The 9809-nt window shown below is 46.3% G+C and overlaps 1 protein-coding gene across 3 annotated transcripts; it reads right to left on the bottom strand.

Annotated features, from left to right (window-relative positions):
* LOC116914830 (sperm-associated antigen 11B-like) lies at positions 1-2010 on the bottom strand. 3 transcript variants are annotated; one of them, XM_032919286.1, is made up of 3 exons: positions 1936-2010; positions 1270-1416; positions 1-170 (listed from the first exon to the last, which is right to left on the bottom strand). In XM_032919286.1, the coding sequence occupies exons 1-3, from the start codon at positions 1994-1996 to the stop codon at positions 37-39; spliced, it is 342 nt and encodes a 113-aa protein (XP_032775177.1). In that variant the 5' UTR covers positions 1997-2010; the 3' UTR covers positions 1-36. The 3 variants fall into 3 exon arrangements, with proteins under 3 accessions (XP_032775177.1, XP_032775175.1, XP_032775176.1); XM_032919284.1 differs by having other exon boundaries at positions 37-170; positions 1876-1996; XM_032919285.1 differs by having other exon boundaries at positions 37-170; positions 1270-1419; positions 1936-1996.
* Between the last annotated feature and the right edge of the window lie 7799 nt (positions 2011-9809).

Genomic DNA, 9809 nt, shown 5'->3' with positions numbered 1-9809 from the left:
GTGTGCAGGTCACTTCAACTTCAGTGATCAGCACCGTCAGAAGGGATGTAAGCAGCAGGCTTCTTTCTTTTTTGAACAGTAGCCCACTTGTGTTTCCATAAAATTACAGTACTTTTGACAGAATCCCTCATTTTTCTTGCAGTTGACAATTTGGTAATTTGGTCCAGGCTCTGTAAAAAGGAATGTCCAAATTAATATCATTAAATTATGCCAAGAATTAGTCACAGGTTATTTCTAAAGTAAGGCTATGATGCAGGGGATAACAATATGAAAGAGCTTGTAGTGTTCATAATTTCAAATTCCAATTGATGAACACAAGTCCAGATAGCACTCTGCTCCATCAAAGTCTCACAAGTTCCTATATTAACAAAATAATGTTGTAATATTGCCTCACAGCACACTGTCAGAAAGAACATATGCCCCCAATTGCCTACATTTGTGGTGTGACAACTGCATTTCCTTTTTCTCTTCCCTTAGTGAACTAAGTCCTTTGACAGAGGAGGTGAATTCCCAGGAGGTAGAGATTATGATACATAGGGTAAGGAAGCAGTTAGAGGCGGTGGGACTGTATCTAATGAATGTCATCAGGTATGTGCCAGCATTAATTGTCTTCCATGTCCGCTGACCCCTGTCTCTGACTCAGAAATGACTTTGAGATTAAGGGCATTTTGGAAACTACCAACTCCTCCAGGCTCTGTGGCTTTGGAACTGACTCTGGGGTAGGGCATGGGAACAGACAGGACGCCTGGATGTGACCAGAAGAGTTCAGAAGAATGTTTGGGCTTGTGGTGCTTTGCCACTCCCTTGTATCTGTCCCCACAGGAGGTGGCAAACAGCTCAGCCTGTCCTCTGCCTGCTTCCCAAGAAAACTGCTAGAACTTCATCTGACTTCCAGAACTTATCAAGTATTCCACAAATTCCAATTGAGAAAACGACCTCCAAGGCTGAGGGAAAAAGGAACTGTGTAGGAGGAGAATCGTCTCCTCTGGTCACTGCCTCATCAAGTAGGATGTCACCATAGTGAACTGAGACAACTCACCTCTTGGCCCCTTGAGGTTCCTATGACTTTGAGTCCCTTAAGGATCCACTTTCAGCAGAGGCTGCAGGACCTCCTGACATTCCTGACATCTAGGGAGACTGAACCATCTACACCGTGTCTCCACAAACAGCGACGCTCACCTCATCCCATCCACACTGTCACCTCCCGTCACATGGGCTCCATATTTCCCAAGTGGATGAACTTACTTTGACCTTGGATGCTTGACTTACCCTGGTAAGGGGGGGTGCGTGGAGGGAAGCGTTTCACTCTGTGATGCAACAACCCAGATCCATTTCCTCCTTGGGCAGGAAATTCGTCCTGGGGGAAACTGGGGGTTTCGGTGACTAAGTGGTTAATGGACGAGGCACTGGACAACCCTGCTGAAATGAAGGATATTTAGAAACTCTCTATTCAGCAACTCAAGAGGATGGGGTGGGTTTCAACAGTGAGTGGGGGTTGACAAGAGACTGGAATGAACTGCAAGGGATTCACACAAACTCTTTATGTATGTATTCATTCACATGCATGTACGTGTGCTTATATGGAAATGGAAAGAGTGCATGTGAGGAAACACGCCAGGACCAATGGGCATCTCAACAACAAACCCAGCCTCCATCATGGACATCACAGAGGCATTGGCAGGATCCCTAAATCTAAGCCTCAGTGTCCTCTGTATAGCATAGAAGAATGAGGAGGAATCCTTCCTCTTGGAAAACTAATGCCACCAACCCGTCTGAGAACCCATCTTGCTGACTTCTCCCCAAAAGCCCCACTAGGGAAGTGTGCTCTATACTGCAGGGCACACTGACATCTATGGCTGCCCTAGACTTCCATACCTAAAGTGACAACTGCTGAAAGAGCCTGGGTCCAGGAACGAAGCCGTGTTTCTGCTTTACCTGGAAGGAGCAGGGCTGCAAGGAGGAGGCTGACAAAGGAAGGAAGGAGTCTCCGTTTCATGGCTGTGGAGGGGACTGCAGGCACTGAAGGGCCCCGGGTGGGTGGGCAGCTGCTGCAGGCTCTATTATAGCTGAGCTGGGAGTGTGGGCTGGGAGCCTCCAGACAGAGTGCACAGCCACAAAGGTCACTAGAAGATGCTTTTCTTCCCCCACTGTTCCCAGAACAAGCTTGAGTTACGTGGGTTTGGTTTTTTCAGGAAGTCAAGGACATGCCTGAAGACTTTGGGTGGCCTTGACGAACAAGAGAATCCATGAAGGTAAATCAAGATGGAAGGCATGGAGAGGCAAAAGTAAATGTTACCGGCACAGCAGCAGCTTCCATGGTTACTTTTCAGTAGCTTGCACGGAAGGCTGCAATGCTGACTCTGTGCTGGCTGCAGAACGCGTTTGTCTCAGTGGAACACTGTCGTACATGAGAGCATGCGACACACCAGCTAGGCAGGGCTCCAGGGAGTCAGGCGGATTTAAAATATTCCTCACTGCTCCTTCTTCTCCAGTCTCTGTGTTTACTCACCCTCCTCCCTCCCTCCCTCCCTCCCTCCCTCCCCCCCTCCTTCCCCTTTCTCCTTCATCTCCTTTGACCCTCTTTCTTTTCATTTTAAGTTATCTGAGTTATCTTCATTTTTCCTTTCCTTCCTCTGACCTGCTGGCCCCTCCTGGTTATGCCGGTACATCCAATTCAATTCTGCAGGAAAACGTCCTAGAGTTGAGGCCAGGTTTTCCCTTGTGGTGGTAACCACACACAAGCCCTTTTCCGGTTCTCCTTCATCTTCTCCCCAGGTGGGTGTTTTGTCTCACTGCCTTCTGTCAAGCATGCACATCCCAGAGTATAGTTCAGACCAAACCAAGACTCCTAGGCCTTGGTTCAAGAGCTATTTAATCATGAAATACCTTATGTATTTTGCTCAGGGAATAATCCATGATACCAGCACTCTCAGACTTGAATGTCTGAGGTTATTACATACACAGCAACCAGCAATAAAAGGAAAATAAGCAAGAGAAGAACAATACAACATTGGAGTAGACACTTGTACACCATCCTACGAAAACTGCCTGAGGTAGCCCCAGCCTCCAAAGCATTCACCTGGAGGGTGTGACCGAGAGAATCCCAGCAGAGCGTCCCCTGGGGAGACTGCCCCAGGGGTCCCCAGGGTCCTAAAGGCTCCTCTGTTCTGCTTTAGGACTTGCTCTGGGAGTGGTAGGTGACCCAGAAAGACTTAGGTCCATATAAACTTCATAATCTGTTGGAAAGTGAGTCAACTACCCTGGTTCAGGCTTCGGTGGATACTGGAGCAGAGTCCAGTTTAATCTACGGTGACACAAAACTTGTTTAAAGAGCAGTCACTTACAATTATGGACTAGCGAGCAGGTAATGCAAAGCAAATGTAAGTTGAAAAGTGGTCAGTGTTCAAAATGGCCGAACACAGCAACGATGCTTCCCAAAGATTATTGATGGCACTGATAGAGGGAAAAGACTTAAACTAGATTCACATGAAGGACCTCCAAGGAACATCAGCAGATCCCAGGAAGAGTCGCTATGGTAACACTGTGCGAATGTGTCTCATTTGCACACACATTTTGTGTGAACATAGAAAACATCTTAGGCTATTTGTGTAATTGAAAATACTCATCTCGGTGTGGAGAAAACCATGAGTGGGTTGAGAACAGAGCAGCAATCATGGGGATTGGGGGAAGCAAAAAGAGCACGCAGGAGACTGGCCCTGGGAACAGGGGCGCACACAGCAGTGTTACACAGTAAACTTAGACGTCTGGATGTACTCAACACTACAGTGCTGCTTTGTGCATGACATCTTATCCCCTGAATCCATTAGATGGTGGGAAGTAAAAACACGAGACTTCAGGGCTAAAGCAGATATTACATGTTGCATATCCATGTGTTGATTACAATGTGTGACTATGTACATGAGAAGATCTTCAATATTGTTGTCTCTTTATTACCTCCTGGGTGGCATCTCAATTAATCTTGGAAACGGAAATGTGGGCAGGGAAAAATCTAGAGTAGCCAGTTTGGTCTCAGCAGCTTTTGTGAATCAAGTTCAAACTTTAAGAGATGCCCAAGAGGAGACTCATGGATGAGTGGGGTGAGCCTTGACAGCTGTGTTTCCTTGTTTTGAGATTTAAATTTTCAATTTGCTAACAGAACCATGGATGCTGTGGGGAGGACATAGCTGTGTTCATTAGGGCTGTGAGGAGCATGTAGAACATCCCCGAAAGAAAGAACTTCACACGGGGGAAGACAGAACAGACAGTAGAAACCTCTTTGGAAAGGGAAGTCAACAGGGAATCCTTAGGATGGCAGTAAATGGGATGGATCGCAGAACGAGACAAAAGTCGACGTGCTGTGCTTGTGGTCACACAGTAGAAATGGGGGTTTGAGATCTTCATTTTTCAAGCATGCAAGGAGTCACAGAATGTACCAGTTTTTCCAATATCAGTTTGATCTGAAATGATTTTAGCCTTCCTATGACCCTGCTCAAATAACACACAAAGGGACAGAATAAAACGTCTTATAAGAATTCTAAGGAATTAAAAACTCCTTTGAAGGACTAAAAACCTCGCATCCTTGTAGATCTTAACAAGCCTATTGAAGCTGCCAATTCTAATGAAATTTTCACAGAATTTTAGACCTGAAAACTGAATTCAATTTCTCTCCCAGTGTTTCTTCTTTTCTTTTCTTTTCCCCTATTTATTGAAGATAGTTTTCTTCCTCGTGTAATATATCCTATCATTTCCCTCTTTCTACTCCTCCCAGTTTCTCCCCACCTCCCCTCCATCCAGTCCACTCAATTTCTGTCTCCCATTATAGTACAAGCAGGAGAAGCTGCCCTGAGCAGCCTGCTCTCCCAGGGCATGTCCACCCTCCGGTCGCCTCTCCTCCACCTCCATCAGACCCCTTAGTCATATAGACAGGAGCTTGTTGTCTCTGAGGAGCTCCACCCGGCATCTGACTCAGACAGATGCAGACACCACAGCCAAACAGTGGATGGAGCTTGGGGACTCTTATGGAAGAAGAGAAGGAAGGATTGTGGGCCCTGAAGGGGACAGGAACTCCACAGGAAGGCCAACAGTCAAGTAAACTGGACTCTTGGGACTCCCAGAGTCTGAGCCACCAACCAAAACACATACATGAGCCAGACCTAGGTCTCCAGCACATATGCAGCAGGTGTGCAGCTTGGTCTTCATGTGGGTCCTGAACAACTGGAATGGGGGCTATCCCAAAAGCTGTTGCCTGTCTGTGGGATATGTTCTTCTAGCTGGGCTGCAGGGGCAGGAAGTGAAGAGATCATAGCTTGGCCCCAAACACAAACAGAAGGAAGAAGCTAGAAGAAAGGCCAGGCTATGACCTCTCAAAGCCAGCTTCCACATGTACTTCCTCCAGCAACAATGCTCTCCCCAGAGCTCTTTAAACAACTCGAACTGGGAACCAAGTGTCCAAATGCCTGAGTGGATTCAAACCACTGACTCCAAGAAAGTCATTCCATTCGGTGTACTAGAGAGCATCCGGGCAGCTTTTCTACAGCAGGAATTAGCAATGCTTCCAGGTCCACACAGTAGCACAGGAGGTAGAGATTGCTAGCATCTGACTCTAACGTCAGGATCTCCTCAGTGGGTCCAACCAGGGCCTACCATTTTGTTATCAACAAATTGTTTTTCCAATCAACACAAGGTGTTTCTCTGCATTTTGACATGAAGGAACAGAGAGGGTCAAGCTTAGGGTACAGAGAAAAACTGCTCAGAAGGAGGCAGATGGCAAAGAGCACCTCATTTCCACACATCAATTATACCTGAATCTACTCTTCAGTGCAGAACAGATAATGAGTCTCATCTCCCAAAGGCCTGAGAACAATTAACACCTAAACAAGGTCCTAGAGTTTGCCAATGATGGAGACGAATCAAGAGCAACACCTAGAAGGGTTTCTTGAGCCTGCAGACGACGTCCAGCACCCCTGACCCCCCCTTGTTTGGTTCCTTTTGCTTTCTCCCAAATCTAAGGTTCAGTACAGGAGGTAGAAAGGTGGACTATGGTCCCCAATGTTCCATAAGTTATTCAGTGATGACAATGAGGTATGCTGCTGTTGAAGTGGCTTGCTTAACCTCTCAGGATGTGTTTTCTTCAGGTGTTCCCCCAAATTCCATCACCTTCAGCTGTGTGTATTTGTAGCCCAGAGTCCCTTCTTATCTGGAGGAAGTAAGAGACATAGCTGAGAACAGCAGAGACCAACAGTGCTGTGCTTGGTAGAGAAAAGAGAAGCAGGAGAAGGGTCTCCCCCAGCATGGTGGAGAGAAGGATTTATGGACAGTGTGTCTTCAGGTGGGAGCACACACCAAGACACAGGGTAAAGGAATATTTACAGGAGGACTTTAGAGTTATGACCTAAGAGTGTAGGGTAGGGAGTGTTACCCATAGGAAGCCCATACCACTTATACATTTCTTCACCTAAAACAAGCAAAACTAGATGATCCCTAAGACATTAATGATCCCTAAGACGCTGACGATCCCTGAGATGCATTTGCAATCCAATATTCTGTGACTCAGGAAAGGAACTTTCCATTCTTCTTCCCCTCAACTGACATCTAATGGCTTCACACCATGTTACTGAGGAGGAGCTTGTAGAGGAGAGTGGGCAGGTAAATGGGGTTAACACCACCATTCTGTAGAAACCTCTGAATCAAAAATAAAGAAGTAAACAATGCATCGTGTCAAAGAACAGAGGTGTAGCATGTGAAAGTCATGAATGCCAGGAGTTGTCAGTGCATTTTAGGAAGAGACTACATGTGAGTTAAGAATAGCGATTGCTGACATTAGTGTCTAGGGCTGGGGGTTCTCCCAGGTGACCATGGTGTGGGGATCAAGAGTGAGGAATCATTGAAACAATCTTTGCCTTTCCTGAGAACAGAGGCCCTGGGATTTGACTCCCACAGGAAAAGCACAAAACACTTAGATGCCTGCATTTGCCCTTGGGCATCGTTCCTGATAATTTTAGCTTTAGAAAACTTAATGGAGTATTTCAGAGAAAGTATAAATGCCTGGCCTTGAAAGTCGACATCCTTGAACAAACTCTCCTCACCCCGGATCACAGAGCAGACAGCAGCACTTTGCTCACGCACCTTAGCTGGAGGGAGCATGTGCACGTCCTCAAAGCAACTGCTTATAACCACTCCCCCTATGCAGTAACAAGGCAGATCACCAAATCACCTGGTTGGAGACTACAAAGAGTAAGAACCAGACAGGAAATAGAACTGATCTCTAAGCAACCTTTAAGGTACGACAGAGAATAAGAGGGAAAGAGAACAACACTGACCTTTGTCTTAAATCCATGCTACAAGTTCATACTTATGAATAGGTTGGGGAGATGGGACCAGGTCAAGAAGGCCTTGGGATTGCAGAAGAGAGACCCCAGAGAAAGGTGGGCACCCATCAGCAGATGTGCCCACAAACTGTGGGCTTCCAAACTGTGCTTGGGTGCCAACTGGGAGCGGTCCATGTGTCAGCGAATTTCCTTCAGCAAATGTGTGTCAGGCGGAAGCTGCCTGGTGTGCTTTTCACAGTAGACACGTGGGGGTCATTAGGAAGCAGGACAATGAACGGTCTTGAAATCCTGTAGGTAATGGAATCTGCTGGGCTGTGGAAGGGAACGAGCCCTGGGAGCACAGTACGCTGGGTCAGGCTTTAGCAGGCAGGGGTACAGTGTCTTATCCCCTGCCATTGTGGAAGGGACTGTTGGGTTAGAGGAAAGGTGTTGTTTTTAAGACTATGTTCAATAAAATGCCAGTGACTTTAGTGTGTGTGTGTGTGTGTGTGTGTGTGTGTGTGTGTGTGTGTGTGTGTGTGTGCGCGCGCGCGCGCGCGCGCGCACATGTGCAAAGGTACACACAGGAACACACATGCAAAATATCCACAGATGAATGTGACAGTCAGTGAAACAAAGAAAACAAAATCAATACTGTACAGGAGCAGAACAGATTGCTCGACAGCCACACATTTCTAAGGTTTCTGTAGATTTCTTGCTATTTCTTTTTAGTTGTATTTCAGCTGATAAAGGCACGGATATTGTTCTGAGTTTTTGCGTTTGGCAATTTGTTTCATGTTCTAAACAGAATCCCTTTTGACAAAGTTTGGGCTTTCACAAAGTTGGGCTGCTGAGAGGAGTTTGTTCTGAAGTTGCCGGATGGGACAGTCTGTACGCGACTTGATCCATGGCACGATTTAACCTTGCAGTTTCTATTTTAATTTTCTTGCCTGGATGGTTCGTCTGTTGGTTCAAGTTCAGCCTCGAAATCACCCACTGGTACTGTGTGGGACCTGTCTGTCCTTTAAACTCACAGCGCTCATCCTATGACAGTGGGTGAATTAAAGGTCCATGCATTTATGTACAGTCATTATACATCTTCAAGATTGTATCCATATAACTAGATTGCTACCATTATTAATGTATAGTGAGTTTCCTTAGGCCTTCTAATTTTGTCTAAAATCTTCTCTGTAAAATTTGCCCTTAAGATAGCAAACTGTCTGATATTTCTTTCTAATCCAATCAGTCTCTTTTAACCTGGGAGCCAACCCTGCTTACACACAGGGTTACATTTGATACGGTTTTACTAAGTTATCCATATTAGACATCTGCTGGGTTATTATCACCCTGTCTGATTGTTTCTTGTCTCAAATCTTAATCTGTTCTTTCATGAGAGGTGTTTTGTTTTTGTTTTTATTTTTTGGTGTTCTTTTTCTGAGTTCTTGTGATTGTTTTTCTCATTCCTGCCTGGGTACAGATTCCATGGAAGTGTCTCCTAAAGTGCCAGTGTGTTGCAGTCATGACTTTTCTGTTATGTAAATATAAGGAATCTTCAGCCTTGCCGGGATCCCTGGTGTCCTTTAATTCTTTGGCTAGTCTACTGGGGTAGAGGTTATCTGACTCTAGTCTTCCCCACTGTTCTACATAAGACTGCGTGGGCTGCAAGCTGAGCCAGTGTGGGCTGATTGCTATGCCAGAACCATCCAGTGTGGGCTGAGTGCTGGGCCAGTGTGCACTGAGGCGAAGCTTCATATCTTCCCACACCTGGACCACTGCTGGCCCCAGAGAGCTCCGCAGGCTGGGCTCACCTCAGAGGTCCTCAGTCTGTTTACCCAGAGTGAACCAATGCCCAAGCCTTGTGGTTTCATCCCCTCCACACCACATGTGGAGCGGTTGGAGAAGGCGGCTGGTGCTCCCTGTCTCTGTGTATCCTCTCTGTTTCTACATGCTTCTCGGCTGTTGTATCACCTGGGTTTCTCTCTAACACAAGCATTTGACAGTGTACACACATGTGAGTGTAATGTATTGTCCCCCTCATTGCCTCCCACTCTTGCACACTTCTTCCCAAAAGGTCTCCTTTCTGTTTTCATGTCCTACCCTTTGTGGACATGTGTGTAGGTAGCCGTAGCTGTGTGTTCATATGTTATTGCTATGTCTTGGAGAGAAGACGGCACTTCTCAAACCTGCCCATCCTCCATCTCTTACATCCTTTCCTTTTCTGTGACTTTTCCTGGGACTTGCAGTGAGTGGTACTGAGGTTCCTGCTTACGGATAAGTCAATTACTCTCAGCAATTTGACCACTCATGAGGCTCTGTAGTAAGCACTAACCACTGTACACAAATGATTCTCTGACCAAGGTTGAGAACAGCACTGAGGTACCACATGAGCATAAATAGTTAGATGCAGTTTGGTAGCACATCCATTTAGCATGGCCTAGGGAGAAAGTTCCTCCCTAGGTTTGACAACTTTTCCTAGTCTTAGGCTTGTACCTAGGTTTCCAG

The sequence above is a fragment of the Rattus rattus genome, chromosome 13 (genome assembly GCF_011064425.1).
Source record: "Rattus rattus isolate New Zealand chromosome 13, Rrattus_CSIRO_v1, whole genome shotgun sequence".
Lineage (NCBI taxonomy): Eukaryota > Metazoa > Chordata > Mammalia > Rodentia > Muridae > Rattus > Rattus rattus.
This window is presented reverse-complemented; position numbering and strand designations above follow the sequence as displayed.

Bases quoted from the DNA above. Each gene is read 5' to 3' on its own strand.
- LOC116914830 (XM_032919284.1), bottom strand. From the start codon at position 1,996: ATGAAACGGAGACTCCTTCCTTCCTTTGTCAGCCTCCTCCTTGCAGCC. The intron at 1,417-1,875 runs GTATGGAAGTCT...TCATTTCAGCAG, and splicing joins TTCAGCAGTTGTCACTTTAG to GGTTGTCCAGTGCCTCGTCC. The intron at 171-1,269 runs GTAAGTCAAGCA...TCCTTTTTACAG, and splicing joins ACGCACCCCCCCTTACCAGG to AGCCTGGACCAAATTACCAA.